Source organism: Calonectris borealis, chromosome 2, assembly GCF_964195595.1.
Source record: "Calonectris borealis chromosome 2, bCalBor7.hap1.2, whole genome shotgun sequence".
NCBI classification, from domain to species: Eukaryota; Metazoa; Chordata; class Aves; order Procellariiformes; family Procellariidae; genus Calonectris; species Calonectris borealis.
The window spans coordinates 131,816,870-131,832,652 of record NC_134313.1 but is presented as its reverse complement, the minus strand read 5'-3'; the positions used below and the strand labels follow the sequence as shown (position 1 = coordinate 131,832,652).

The following is a 15,783-nucleotide window of genomic DNA, read 5'->3' as shown; positions in this document are numbered from 1 at the left end:
ACAGAAAAACACTACCTGAGAACTTGTACACTCCAGGGTGCTTTACCACACACAGCTTAATCATCTCCATGCAGCTTCCCCAGCGTAATTTCCTTTGGTTATAATTTATTCTCGAACAAAATTTGGCTTTTGCAAAAAGGCTTTCTGCACCACTCTACCATTATGGAACTAATAATCTCTTTCCATGCGAGAAACGCAGCTGAAGCACAGACCCTCTACTGCCACCGGTTCAGGCAGCATGACAGCAAACGTTGGCACTGCCCTTCGCTTACGTGCAGGCTGCATATGCGATTTATGGGGTCCCAGCACCTCCTTTCTTGTGTGCCTCAAAATGCTGAGGCCCCTCCCAAACCTGCCTGGCAGCAGCACAGAGTCAAAGAGGTGCATTAGCCAGGGCACTTCTGCATGGCTAAAGGTGACCTGCTGGGGAAAAGAAACATGACTTGTGCCCTGTGTGGTTTTTTAAAAAGTATAAAAGAGGACTGAAATACTTTTCCTCAGCTTGTTCTTAAGTGGAAAGTTCAGATCTAGTATGATCACTTTTTCCTGAAAGATTTTACTGGTGAGCGGAGAACTAATTCTTATCTCTGATCTTGTCACAAACCTAAGCAAACCGTGACAGATAGGAAGTGATTTTTTTTATTCAGACTGTTTTAAATCCTGTGCTTTTCTGCCTGTTTAGTTCAAGTGCCCTTTACTCACATGGAAGAAGTGTTCGCTTTGTTAGACGTTCAACACTGCAAGTATCAGGAAAGTTCCAAATTCATATTGCTAGATTTTATTACTAAATTTATCAACAAAACCAAAGAAAGATTAGCCTGTGCATTTTAATTCTATATAGAGCATATGTCTCCTGAGTTCAGTAGACAAATATATACATATATATGCTGCTTTCGTATCTTACATAAAACAAAGAAACAAGAACCATAAAAACTTTCCTGAAAAGCAACAAGGGGCAAAATGCTGAAACGTTATGCCCAGGCAACATATATGTCTTTTGGGTGGTAAAGAGGGTCATGCACACAACTGCGTTTCCTGCCCATTGCCATCAGCTCCTTTGCTGACCTCGTCATGCCTTTCTCCCATAGCTTAACTGACACATGACCTAAATCAGATTTACAGACAAATCAAATCCTCATTTCCAGGGAATTTATTTCAAGGCTTACATTAAGGCAACTTGCAACCTAGGCTCAGCAAAGATCATTTTTTAAATCTTTTGATATGTTGCACTTTAAAAGGTTTACCATGTCTACAGTGGACACTGACCCCATTCAGTTCTGCCAGTGAAATGATGCATTTGAGATTTTAATTCATGTCAGTACACCAAAGATATGACATAGCAGAAAATAAAAAAGTGATGAATCACCAGCTGAAGATTTTCAGTGAGAAAATACCTGTAAATTAAGGGCAATATTTGCAGAATGAACAGGGCTTCAGAAGCAGAACAATGCAGAAATCTGAAATAAATGTTATAGCACTCAACTTTAAAGACAGCATTAGCTATTTTGTCTGGGGTAACGGGGAAGAGAAGGTGACAGATTAGAGTTGAGGAGAGGGAAATCATGCAAGCTCTGATTAATCAGAACTGTCCACCCACATTTGCCTACACAAGCAGAATTAAAACCATCAAACAAGTTTCAGTGCTAGACCTCAGAGTCTGCAGTGGAAATAATGTGCCCTGACATTTTTAGAGTTAAAGTGATAGGGATGAGAGCAGCATTTTGTCATTAGAAGTCCTGTGGTCATTTGCAGAGGATGCCACAGCTCTACTTTGAGAAGAAAGAGTTAAATTACTTGGAGCTATTACATCCTGTCTGCTGCTTGGCGGGACCACATACTGCGACAGCTGCGAGCTTTACATCCTCTACAAACTGACATTTTACACACATCCCGAGTGCATCACACTGTTCAGCTTGTTTTCTCCATTAGCCTTAGCAATTAAAAAGGCAGCATTTTCTCTGCTAAGAGGTGTGCTAATCCCTCTCTTTTGCCTTTATGGTTAAACAGCAGAACTTTACCTTTTCATTTAGAAAGGTTCTCTTTTTATTACTAAAGGCATCGATACATGCTACATGTCTTCCTTTTTAAAACAGCTTGCTTTTGTTGTGGCTGGGATTCTTTTGTTTGTTTCTTCTTCTTAATGGGGATACAGCACAATAAATTTACATTCAGTTCAGACCACATCTGAACAAGTCCATAGCTCATCCAGATAATCAAATCTGATGCAAATTTAAAATAAGGATCCATTATACACATTTACACCATGCTGCCCATCAAGGCTTCTTCCACTGGTTTGGAACAAATGAAAACAACAAATGGAAAAGGTTAATCTAGATCAGAGCTGAACCTATATAAAAAAAATAAGAAAGTCTACATTAATGAGTCATTCCACTGCTCCATAATTACCTCTGTGATAATCATACTTTGAAGTACTCATAACAGAAACAAAGCCTTTACTGCCTTTTGGACATCTTCTGTCACTACTGAACTCTGTCTCCTTCCCTCTACATCCCCCATTTTACAGTCCCTTCCTCTGCCACTGCATTATTCCATGTTTATGGTAAATAAAGATGAATTCCAACGGGGTTTGACAGAGAGGCGTCTTGGTCTTCTGGGTATGACACTGGGCAAGTGCCTACACATCCCCTGACTTCCAGTATTTCTTTCATTCATTTGATGACTTTAGCTATCTATGCCTATTATGTCTCAGAAAGCATGAGGCATGAAATATCCAGGCAGTTTTAAATGTCAGGAGAAGAAAACAGAGGTGGTCAGCTCTGCTCTTCCTCTAAATGGGTAAGACCTTTGCAAGAGTTCCCCAATGCCTCAACCTCCTTCCTTCAGCAGGCTTTTTCTTCTCCATATTCTTCCACTTCCCGGTTGGTGGGTAACACATTCATCATGTCTCCGAAAGAGGGGCACTTGATCTCAGAAGAGCAAAATTGCCAGGGAACACCCAGCATCCAAATTTTAAATTACAGCAGAGAATAATCTGATCATACCGACAAGCTGTGTATATGCTATCAGTCAGTTTCTGAAATTGCACATACCAAATCTTACATCTGGAACAAAAGATGCTCCACGTTAGCCCTCACACAGACATGGTGTGCAGCACACAGCATCTCTTGACACACCAGATGGCATTGGGAGGTTGATTCCTTAATCTGTTGACCAGCTGTGTCTCCCAGCATGGAATTGCTGGAATTGAAGGCAAATGATACTCCACCTACCAGGGCTGTAACGCTTCAAGGGGCCTTTCTAGAAGATCCTCTTCTGCTGTGTCCTAGTGTTTTGGTCACCACTCTGCCATTACAGGATCCCCGTTATTAGACGCTGTCCTTGTCATGTAGCTTGAGACAAACTTTCTTGTGTCCACACCGAACAAACTAAGAGGTGCGTAGGGACTATTATGCATAACTTTGTTGCAATATCCTACTGAGACAGAGAACCTTTCTCTGGTTGTCTAAGAGCCAAACTGGTTCAGAAAGCTGTCTCCAACAGGGCTATAAGTGACAGGTAAGGAAGAGTAATATATATCAGGGCAAGCATGTAGGATACCTGCCCCAAATATTTTGAGCACTTCCTCTCAGCACGTCTGGTTTAGTTTATACTGAAAGGAATCCAGTTTGTGCAATATGAGGCCATTCTGTGATGTGAGGTGAGGCATTTTAAGTGGCGAGGATCAGGGGTTCACTTCAAAAATGCACTCCTGATCTGCATTAAAATGCTTGTATAAACACAGAGATAGATAAGGTAGAGGAAAAAACAGTATCGCTTCTATCTGAACCAATCTAAACTTCTTGAACCCACAGCATTCTCCAGAAAGGAGTTCCACAGATCTGCTGCCTGCTGCATAAAGAATTACCTGAATTATCTCCTTTTTGTTTGTTTTGCACCTGGCCCTGATTAGTGCCATTTGACAACCCTTAGTTTTTATAGTGGAAGAGATAGCAAACAGTCAATCCCTATTTACATGCCTCCCATAATTTAGGAGACCTCTACCTATTCCGTTCCCTGCAACTCTTCTCTTTTCCAAACTGAAAGGACACACTGTGTAAAGTCTTCCTAACATGGAAGCTGTCTGTACCATTGATCATCCTCACCGCTCTTCTCTGAACATCTACAGTGCTAACATAACCTCCTGAAAGAAGGTGCTGTCAAACCACAGCTTATACAGTAGTATGTAGTAGTATATGCTTGCTGTTTCACCCTCTATTCCTTTCCTAACAGTTTTTAACATACAGTTAACATTAAAGTTTCTTAACATTTGCCTTCTTGATCAGCATTAACCTAATGCACTTGTGGAACCATCTGTCATTATCCCAAAACCTTGCTCCTAAGTGGTAACACCACAATTTGACCCTAAAAATGAACAAGAACTTACAGTCAAGTCTGTAATAACTGGAATAATATTAAATGTAATATAGGAATCATTTGTTCAGATGCACATTAGCACAAGAAAAGCTGCCATTAATGCATCACATCGTTCTTCAAGAAGTTTCTAGCCATTATTATATGGCCATTTCTTGCTACACTACAAAGTCACCATCTAATAACCAAATTCTTAATCCTAGTCTCCTGGAATTTTACACATTTAGTCTAGTACCTGTCCCATTTTCCCTTAATCCATCCTTTTGGCATGTGTGTGCCTTGCTTGTCTTCCTTAGGATTTTACACCATTTACAGTATATTCCAAGTGCAAAGATCAGGCATTGCGTTTATAGATACATAACATCTATTTCTGGAGGACTAGAGTAATCAAATAAAACAAAAAAAAAAACCTTCTAAGAGTTACGCAGTGATATCTTCTTTTCCCCCATGATCTTTTTGTTTCAAGTCACAAAGAATTTTAAGCCCAGCTTTTCAAATACCTGTGTATCAAATTTGCTGTGGAAGATCGGTACTGACTAATCTGATCTAAACAGTGTTTCTACTGATCTGAGTGTGCACTGGGATCAGTAAAAAGCCCATCTATGACACACGTGGTTTGTTTATAGGGACCTATCCAGAATATACAGTTCTTTCAGCATGTGAAGGAGGTCAGACAGAAGCAAATGCAGTTATCTGTGCACTCCTACTGCAGCTAAGCCTACCTAAAAGACCGTCTTCTTTAGAACTGCGATGCTGCAGTGACTTGTGTGATCATGTTGCCCTGACAACCAATGGAGATCCTCTTCACAGCTGATCTAGCAGACATCTATATTTTTGGGACAGATAGCCCTGAGTTTCATTGCTCACCATCATTCACATTTCCTACCCCCCTAATAAAGCACGGAGATTATCAAAATCAAAAGTGCATCGTACAAACCTAGAGTGTGGTTAACTGGCGTTACTGTTACGTTGCATTTCTTTTCCTCAATTGCCTGTCTGGTACTGTTGAAGCACAGTCAGTACGTAAGAGTCTGCCTCACAGTCTTGGAGTATTTTGGTTTACAAAAAAAAATCAAAGAAGAAAAACTGCACACATACCTTCAGGACAGTCCACTGCTCTACAACAATTGCATCATAGACCTGCATGGTTTTACTGTCTTCCACAGCAACATCTTCAAAGAGAAATATTCCATCCATTGTCCCATGTAAAGAATCTGTGAAAACACAGGATTATCTGTAAGCTTTATGGAAGACACCCCATGTGTAGTGAGGCATTTGAATTTATTAATAAAAAATTTTTCCAAGGATGTTAATAAAAAAGTGCATAGACCTTCCTCTGATAGTCCAGCTCTATTACATGAATGAGATTTATATCTCTAGCAGTTTTTAAAAGCAATCCTATTCTCTAATAGCAAACCTCACTGTCCACTCTGTTATTCCCGAGTTTGTCCTCAAAAAACACAGCCCTCCCATTTTGAGCAGGCAAAATCAATTCAGTCCTCAGTTCAGCAGTACTGCTCACCTACTTGAAGTTATACACACACTTTGGGAGCTAAAGACCATGTATTATGCCAACTTTTCAAGGGCTTTTGAAGGTACACTGATATTAATGACTATACCCATTCATTCACATAAGTCAGAACCCTACGTATGGATCAGCAGTTGCAATTACAGTGATTTACATGGACTAAGGATGATCTGGCATGTCTGAACAGTATGAAAGAAAAGATACATTCATAACTATTTAATCAATTTATTAAGGCATTTTGACCATCTGGTTTAGTGGCTCTCTGTTCTCATTTGCATTCCCAGCATGTTCAGCCTTCTTTCAGACAACACATACTATTAAAGTTACTTGAGCAGCACTTTCTCCTTCAACTTAGCCGTATACTCCATAATCAGCAATCACTCCCATATGCAAGAACTCAAGTTTTGTCAGCTCCATGACAGAACAGAATCAGAATAACTGAAAAAAAAAACCTTACCATTCTTTGCTAAAGTAAGTTAAATGATGAAGCAATAGAATTGTATTTAGAAAAACTGTAAATAAGCAGTTTTAATAAGAGTACAGTACTGTACTCTTTATGGACACAGAAAACTCCTCTCACATTGTCATCAAGAGTGTTTTTCAGCCTTTCTAGTTTAAAAAATACATTTACCCCGTATGACTGATTATAAAGACCTTGCTCATCCCCTCCCCAAGTGTTGTATTTTGCATGATGGTTTCTTTACATTTTTAGGAAAACTATGTTCCTTGCACTGGTATGATACATGTTTTTGAAATGCAGGCACACATGCCAAACTGACAGATTCCTGAACTGATAGGAGAGTCTTCTGGATAAGTCTGCTTAGCTGTTTCATCAGGTCCTCCTGCTTTCCCTGGTGGAAATTACGAGGTCAAGAAATGCCAGCGGGAAGGCATCGCTGCCTCCAAGGGAAAACATGTATCAAACTCAGAACCAATTTCCACAGCAGAGGCAGTGAAGATGATTCAGAGGCTTCTTAACTCTTGCAGACACAATCTCAGTCAACATCTTCTGATGTCATTATATGATCTAAATTCAATTTATTATCTGGAAATAATAAATTTGTGGTGGGCAAAGACAAACCAGACTCCAACAGTTGGAGGCTTATGTCAACAAACACACTGTAGCTAGACTGTTGCTGCAGATGTCAACCATTTGCACACCCTTTTGCTTCTATTTGCAGAGTCCACTACTCTCTCTTGCTGCAGTTTCAATCAAGTCATTAAGTTGTAAGTGAGCAGATGCAAATACTTGTATCTAAACTAACAGAATATTTTTTTTTAGTTTGGTTGTGAAGGAAAAAAGTTGTATACCACTTACTAGGGACACTCCTTGGGATTCTGTTGGGAGACTCAAATTAGTAGAAAAATACACTGTCTACTTTCACACTGTCTCCCCAGGCAGGTTTCCTGTAACTCCATTTAGAATAAAGAGAGATGAAGACTCCTCATCACTGCAGCAAGCCAGTATTACACATTGCTCCAAGGAGGATGAGCTGGACTACAAAGCAGTAACTCCTGTCATCTAGATAGATTTCTCATCCAAGTGAGGAGAAGAGACATTTTTGTTGTGAAGTAACAGGCCAGATCACTAAGCAGCTAGGTTACAGGTTAGAAAACATAGGGAGAACAAGCTTGCCACATGCAAATGGATACAAGATTAAATCATCGTATTTCATTCACAAATGGCACTTTGTTAGATCCAGGAACCAACTCAATTTCTACGCAATATATCACGTTGCAACACCCAAACCCATACCCAAATCTATTTTAGCATGCATAATGTATAAATAACCCTTTAATTTTCCAAAGCAGGGATGACAGGACAGCACCTAAGGCTGAAAGCAGAAACCCATAGATCCCTACTAGACACAGACACCAGGTCTTGTCAGAACGTGATGGTGCACTGCTCCTGTATCGTGAATTCTCTTAATGAAATTCAGTGTCACACTGTTGGCACAACTGCAGCTTGAGCTCGCCCCACACATTTGCCAGCTAATTAATAAGCGATCAAAACACAATCAGCATGTGTGTGTTTACACTCACTCGTAAATCATCCTTTATGTTTCACTCTGCTGCGCATTCCACTCATGCAGTTCACAGCTTCCACATATGTGAACATTATGGCACATATGTAATGTTTTAGAAACTAATAGCTTAGCTCGTGAGACCCTACAGGCAGCAGATAAACTTGACTGCGCTTCCTTGTTGGATATATAATGATTGCTGTTGAATGCTACATCCAGTCAATCCTAAGATCCATTAATTTTTGGCCAGCAAAGAAACCTATAGAAAATGAGAAAACTGGAAAGGCAAAAACGATGAGGGAGAGTCAGCTGCTGCACACTGGTGTCTGCTCAACAGAGTGATGCTGGTGAAAAACTGTAAGAGAAACTGGTTGATGATGCGTATTAAGATTTTCCCCATTAACCATAACCAAGTCTCTCTCTACCTGTCATGCCACAACATTTAAACTTTCATACCATGAATGCATGTCTGCCAATTCTCACACCTTGGCTGTATATCTTCCCTTTTATATGTCATCTACTACTCTTCCAGACAAAAGGGCGAGGTAAAGGAAGGAACAATTGGATCATTAATTCCTTTGCATGTGAAGCATTTGGGATGCTGAGAATAATTGGGTGAAAGGAGAAAGCAGCACAAAGAGAGCTAACGGGGTATATTTTGGAGAAAAGGCACACATAACCCATGCCATGGTGTCAGGATCAGCAGGAATTTCAGGGAAACTCTTACACCGAGGTGTGGAAGGGCAAGGAGATGGACAGATGCACTGAGTCTACCTGCAATACCTTTATCACACAGATGCTCTAGAGTCTGCAGCAACTTAAGTCTACAGTCACATGTTCTACAACTGGCCCACTAGGTGAGATTCACATAAGCTAACATTTAGATGTTTATGCTATAGAGGTCTACAGCTGAGTTAGTCATCCAAGGCTCTCTTTACAATTGATGGACAGAAATAAGCATTATTTCATTTAGGACACAGTTTCATAGAATAATGCAGGTGGATGGGGACCTCAGGAGGTCTGCAGTCCAATCTCCTGCTCAAAGTAGGTTTGATACAAGGAGACCAGATTGCTCAGGGCTTTATCTAGCTGCATCTTGAAAATCTTCAAGGATGAAGATTGCACAACTTCCTGGGCAGCCTCTTCCAGAGCATGACTGTTTTCATGATGAAAAAGTTTTTCTTTACATCCAACCAGGACCTCTCTTGTTTCAATTTATGCACATTTTTTCTCATCCTCCTACCATACACCTCAGTCAAAAGCTTGGATCCATCGTCTTGATAGTCTCCTCATAGGCACTGCCAGGCACTGTTAGGTCCCCCAAAGCTGTCCCTTCTCCAGGCTGAATCAACCCAGCTCCTTCAGTCTTTCCTCACATGACAAGTGCTCCAGCCACTATCTTGTTGGCCCTCTGCTAAATAAGCTCCAGTTTGTCAACATCCTCCTTGCCCCCTTTGGGGGAGGGCCCAAAGCTGGACATAGTATGTGGTCTAGATGCAATCTAATGAGCTCCAAGTAGAGAAGGATAATCACTGTCTTTTATCTATTGGCTATATTCTTGTCATTACAGCCTGGTACACTGTTGCTTTCTCTACTGCCAGGGCATACTGCTGGTTCATCTTCAGCTTGCTGCCTACTAACATCCCCCAGGCCCTTTTCAACAGAGCTGCTATCCAGCCAGGCAGTCCCCAGCCTGGATTAGTGAAAAGGCCAGGACATTTGTCCTCATGGAATTTCAGAAAGCTCCTGCTGGCATGTTCTTCCAGCCTGCCCAGGTCCCTCTGGGCAGCAGCCCAATTCTGAAGCTCATCAACTGCACCCCTGAGTATAGGATCATCTGCAAATTTGACAAAAGCAAGCCCCGTTGCCTCCTCTGTGTCATTGATAAAGTTGTTAAAACACAACAGATTTCAGGATAGATCTCTGTGGTACTCCACTTGTTACTCCAGATAAAGAGTGACCTGTTCACCACGACCCTCTGAGCCTAGGCATGCAACCAGTTTTTACCCATCCAGGCTGCAGGGTCCTAAATTGGATACAAAAATATTGTGGGAGCCACTGTCAAACTTCCTTGATGAATTCACCCAAAATGACATCTACTGCTTTCCCTTCATCCACAAATCCAGTCATTTTAACACAGAAGACAATCAGTTTCGTCAAGTATGATTTACTCTTGTTAAATCCATGCTGACTGTTCCCAATCACTTTCTTCTCCTTCATGTGTCCAGAAATCTGTTCTAAGAGGACTCACTCAATGATTTACCTAGGAATGAAGTGAGGCCGCACACCCCGTAGGGTCCCTAGATCATCCTTTTGGCCTTTTTTTTAAGAATGGTTGCAACCTTTGCCTTTCTCAAGTGTTGGAAAACTCCCCTGATCTCCATGACCTTTCAAAGATGACTACAAGTGGCCTTATTATGACATCAGCCAGCTCTCCCAGCACCCTTGGATGCAGACCATTTGGTCTTAGGAACCCAAGCAATCCCTGTCTTGATCTTCATCCACTGCTGCTAGTCCTGCACCTCCTTGAACCTTGCCTCTAAGCTCAGAGGCCTCGAAGACTGTGTCAGTGAAGACTAAGGCAAAGGAGGCATCTCAGTCTGAGACTGAGTATCTCAGTCTTATCTAGGTCTGCTGTCACTAAATCACCCACTCCAATCTATCTGATCTCTTTTAGATAGCTGATGTAGGATGAGGTGGATCACAACAGAAAACCTACTGACGATACCGGCCTAGGCCCAGATCTCCATTGATTATAATGGCACTTCCAGGTGAAAACTCACATGCAGATACCTGCAGGGTCTGCCTTGCCTACATTTATTGAGCTGAATCTTACCTAACATATCTACAAAAATCAGCCATCTAAAGCTGAGTTGGTCTTTCCAGTTTCCACTGTTTCTTATGCAAGGTATTTCCTGATTCTGATGCAGTTGTATTCTCTTCTGGTAATCTCTTGTTTAATAAGATTTAGCTCCTAGAACTTAGCCTACCTTAAAAAGGTCTTTAGTAATTCCAAACGTTAGTTCATTTGCAATAGTGCAGTAAGGAATGCCAATAAAACAAACCATTTTGACTTTGCTGTTTGTGGTATCATTTCCCAATCTCTACTCTTGAACTGACATAACTTCACTCTTTCTTAAAGAAAAGGCTCTGAACATAAAGGTTACAATCACTGTCCTTCCTCTGAATATGTTTCATTACCACTGCATTTTTTATAAGGTATCCTACTGTGCACAAAAAGCTATTTTCACTGCGTTGTATAAATATTTGATGTAGCTCGGTTGACAAAAAACTATTTTGATGTTCTTGCTTCTGATTTACAAGAAGTATATGGGAAAAGATTTCTTACTTTACCGTAACAGCTTTCCTAGTGGGCAACAATTTTCCCCCTCTTGTCTTTGAACTACAAATCCCCCTTATCTAGGAAACTAACCTTTAGGCTGCTGTTGCTCTCAATGAGGAAAACTAGCTATCTATGGCTTTATGTGGCATGTGACCTGAATGTTGGCCTTTGCTTCCTATTTATATTCCTCCCTCCTCCTGAATTTTTTCACCTTCAGTACACATAGAGAAAAATAATTCCATATAGATGATAAAAATCCCAGCCACTTCAGTGGATAAGGTGACTATAATTGGCCAAATGCATCACTGGTTCACCTCTGTCAGAGGCAGTGCGAATGTAACAGAGACCCTCTAAAAACCTGCCTATTTTCCTCTTCCAAGCAACTGACATTTTGTTTCATTTGCTTTGTCTTTAAGTACTGTCAATGTTTTCTGGTTGGTTGGCTGGCTTTTTCTAAGTTTGAAAGGCAGGAAATTCACAGACAGAATGGTAAAAAAAATACAAGAATGCCAGACGTTTAAAGACCTGAAGTTCAAAACAACTAAAGATGAGCAGGCTTGTGATTACTCTGTTAAGGCATCAAAATATAACCTTAGCTTTGACTCTTCCTCCCTTCTCACTCTCACCTCCTCACACTGCTGATTGGAGACGTGCTGTTACAAGAAAGAAAGAGACTCCATCTGTTAACGTGCTTTCCATTTGCAGTGGTATTAATCTGTAGCTTGCTGCTACAGCCTCCACTTCTCACTAGAAGAGGGCAAGGGTGAAGTCCTATGATCACTTTAGATCACTAGGCAGGATCATTTTATACCTGGGACTACAGGCAGAATTAGCAATGACATGAGTTGGATGAAAAACACCAGCAAGTTACTGAACTCCAAATTTAAATAACTGTTATTTGTCCATACAGGAATATTCAAGGACCGAGCAAGCTGCTGTTTCTAACTTACTAGCAAAATCTGAATACATTTAATATATGGTGTATCTCTGCCTTGTTTACATATTGTAATTTGCAATTGTGTATATTTCTGTTTATAATCATCTGGTCAATAAACAAAAAGAAACAATTGTTATCAGTGATCTTTAAAACTCTTTTAAAGACTAATTATTAAACTGTTGGCAGAAGGAAGAAACAGATTTATGACTACTGACAATCTGGAAATCTTCACTTCATTGGGCATTCCAAGGACAGGGGGTAAAGAAGAAGATAATAATCCTGCTTTTAAGTCTAATAAGCAAAATAATGAATTTGTACTTTAAGCCAAACAGAAAATCAGCCCCCAGAACAAAGAAAATCGATATAACCAATTAAGGGAAGTATGCTAATATTACCTTAATTTGGAAGAGGATTAATCAGTGAATAAGGAGACCAGCTATGAAGAGCTGGATAGGCTGCCATAAAACACTAGAAAAAAGTAAGGAGCTGAGAAGCCCTCAGCCCCCTCTTTCTTCCTTCCTCCCTATCCCGGGTTGTTTCATACTGGTTGGAGTATGAGTGAAAAAGCTGTTCTGTTTCTCTGCAGCATAGGAAAATTTTAGGATTTAAACCCTAAACTTTTAACTGCAACCGATAGTAACTCACAGATGTTCTTAGCAAATCTACTAATAGCATGGGCATGTTCGCGGTGTTTTAACGTAACTGTTCTAATTAATACACTTTTAGAAACCTTAACTCTGAGCTTTTTGACTTCTAAACCTGTTCTTCCTGTAACTGCTAAATGCTAATAAAAATGGTTATTAATTGTTCATCTTCAATCTCTAATCTAACCTAACCCTGAATCTGTTCACTTTTATACAATTCGTTGTTCTGTTTGCGTAGAAACTTTACTGTCATCATTCAAGTCTACTTTATCTATGTCCGCAGGCACTTATCCAGCACTCCTCATGCTGGTATCCAAGTACATGAACTTCCCCCAGGCCTCTGTTATGTAAATTAACTTTAGAAGTTTAAATAACAGAAAAACGCTGGCTTTAAAGCATTTTAGAGTGCACTGATAAGCAGTTTTTATTAAAGAAAACACTAAGCCTGATAGAGGCAAATCTAATTGGCTCTATGAGTTGCAATTTATACACATAAAGTAAATGACCATTTGTTTTTAAGCAAGTTAACTAGCAATTACAAGGCTTTCCAGGAAGCTGTGTGAAAGCGTTCCATCAGCTGAACTTTAGACCTTCCTTTCTTGCTATTTGCTTGCAAAATGAAAGATTGGGATTGCCTGTTAATTTTCTGATTGACTTTTATCAGAACTGACTCACATTACTGTGCTTTAGCATGGGTGCTGGAATTCTGACCAGCAGCAAAACGAGAAGAAGATGCTCTGGAAACAGTATCCCTATAATTTTGAGGCACAAACCCACTAATCTTAGTAGCAGTGCCCAATCTATGAGTTACCACATTCCTTTCGAAGAATGCAAAACAATCCAAAATTAGATGAAGGATTCAGCCATAAGCACTTTAACCATGAAGTATACTAGTCACATAATTTGCCAGTAAAATTAATCTGGCTGTAACTTCAACATTTTTACGTTCAAGTGCTTCCCTTGGTTTGTTCTCATGGTCCCTTGGTTATGCCTCTCAGATCCCTACTAGGCACCAAAGTCTTTCTTTGTACAGCAGGCTTACAGAGACGCCATAGTGGCCACGAGTGTAACACAGACTGGCTACAGTAGTAAGCTGGATTCAGTGCTGGATTCACAACATGCAAAAAATCTGGTTTTTAATCTTCTCTTCTTAAATTAAGACCAACATTTATCCATCACTCATATGAACACACTAGCTAGGATGAAACAAACATGAAAGACAATTTTGTAAAACACTGTGCCACCAAGGTGGAAAGGGTCTCTGCAAAAACTGGGAGTAACTGACCACATGTTGGCCAGACAAAAAATGGAGGGTCCTTGCACTGACCTGCAATCAGACCAAGATGCAGCATGTGGCCAGACAGCTAAGAGGAAAGCTACTCTTCCATTTATGTCATCTGCTTTACAATCTTATTAGTTTAATTCATTTTACTTGGCACTGTTTGTTAACTCTGTGTATTTCTGCAATTATAGGATCATCTCTAGTATGTTTATAGAATACCATACATGATCTGTTTTCCTTATTCAAATGCCAAAATATTTCCTGTGCATCCATTCCATTTCACTGAAATAGGCTGATCTAAACCAAATCTGCCCCAAGCCTACATTAAAGCACCTCCCAAATGTCTTCTCTTCAAAGATAATGACCTCTATTAGAGGAGAAAGGAAAATAATCACAGCATAATGCTTTCTGTAATTTCCATACCATTTACCATTCCAAGGCTGAAGATGGCATTTACCAATGAGCCTCCTTTCCTGAAATGATCTGTCATGTGCTCCAGCCAATTTGCTTCTAAGCTGTTGACAGTCTGCCCATTCCTGGAGATCCTCATAGGGATAGTCACGGTATAATACTGGCTGCATCTTTGTGGGGTTTTTGGCTTGTTGAAGAGAGCGAAGATCTCTGCTTCTACCAAAAAGTAAAAAATGGAGTAATGCAACAACCGTATCATAATATTTCAGCTAAAACAATGTATAACCCACTGTTTGCCCTTGCCTGATTACACCGTGCAACTGCAAAAAATACTTTGGGATGTGGTTACCTCCTTAATCCATTTCTGCAGTGTCCAAGACAGTAGGGTCTCAAAACCCAATACGGTATTTCGCTTGCTGTTACAATATTTGTTACTAATAATGGATTCACTGTTGATAATAAAACATTTAAAGACAGTAATACCTGAGTACTAATGGATGACCCCCCTACTGGAGTTATCAGCGTAAACCAAGATAGGAAAACATGCTCCACAAATTGCTTTAAGTGCTGTAGCAGTCACAAAATCACTGAAAATTAAGGCACTGAGCACCTTTATTTTTGTACTGCATGAATTGTTAAAAGAGCTGTGACACTGAGACCAGTTCAAATATGAAATCTTACTGCAAATTTAGGAGGAACTGCATTCTGTAGATCATGGCCATTAAACTAAAGTATTAAATAACTCGGTTTTGATAATACAATGGCATGGAACCAGCAAGTAGTAGTCTCATCTAAAGAAAATGCAGTGAACCATTAATGTAGAGACTATGCTAGCTGATTCATTGATTTACTCTGGGTCTAAGCCAAGGTGAGACATTAACACAACAGCAAATGAATTTTGAAAGTGGAATTGTGAAGGGTCTTACAAATGAGAATATTTTCTAGACTCTGCTCCATATCTCCTCTAGTATATCATAGTAGCAGTTAATGTAGGCTTACCACTACAAAAAAGTCATTGTTAACAGCAAAGATGAGCTTTCACAGCCCTAAAATTGGAAGCAAGTTTAAGTGGAGATACACCTTCCAAATCCTCAGAAAGGTACAACCATCAATAAAATTACCAATAAAAACTTTGCGGACATTATTATTTTACTTATTAATGGACATGAAAATCAATGGTAAAATTTCTATTGACTTCCAAATGCCAAAAGTTCTCCCAAAATAAATTAATATAAAAGGTAAA

At 39.9% G+C, this 15,783-nt stretch overlaps 1 protein-coding gene across 1 annotated transcript in view; it reads right to left on the bottom strand.

The window, feature by feature from the left end:
* Positions 1-15,783, bottom strand: part of RFTN1 (raftlin, lipid raft linker 1) — a 101,324-nt gene that overhangs the window by 15,037 nt on the left and 70,504 nt on the right. Inside the window, exons 6-7 of the mRNA XM_075143451.1 lie at positions 14,553-14,756; positions 5,470-5,585 (exon numbers count right to left, since the gene is read on the bottom strand). Of these exons, the coding sequence (XP_074999552.1) occupies positions 5,470-5,585; positions 14,553-14,756 (320 nt within the window). The remainder of the gene's footprint in view (positions 1-5,469; positions 5,586-14,552; positions 14,757-15,783) is intronic.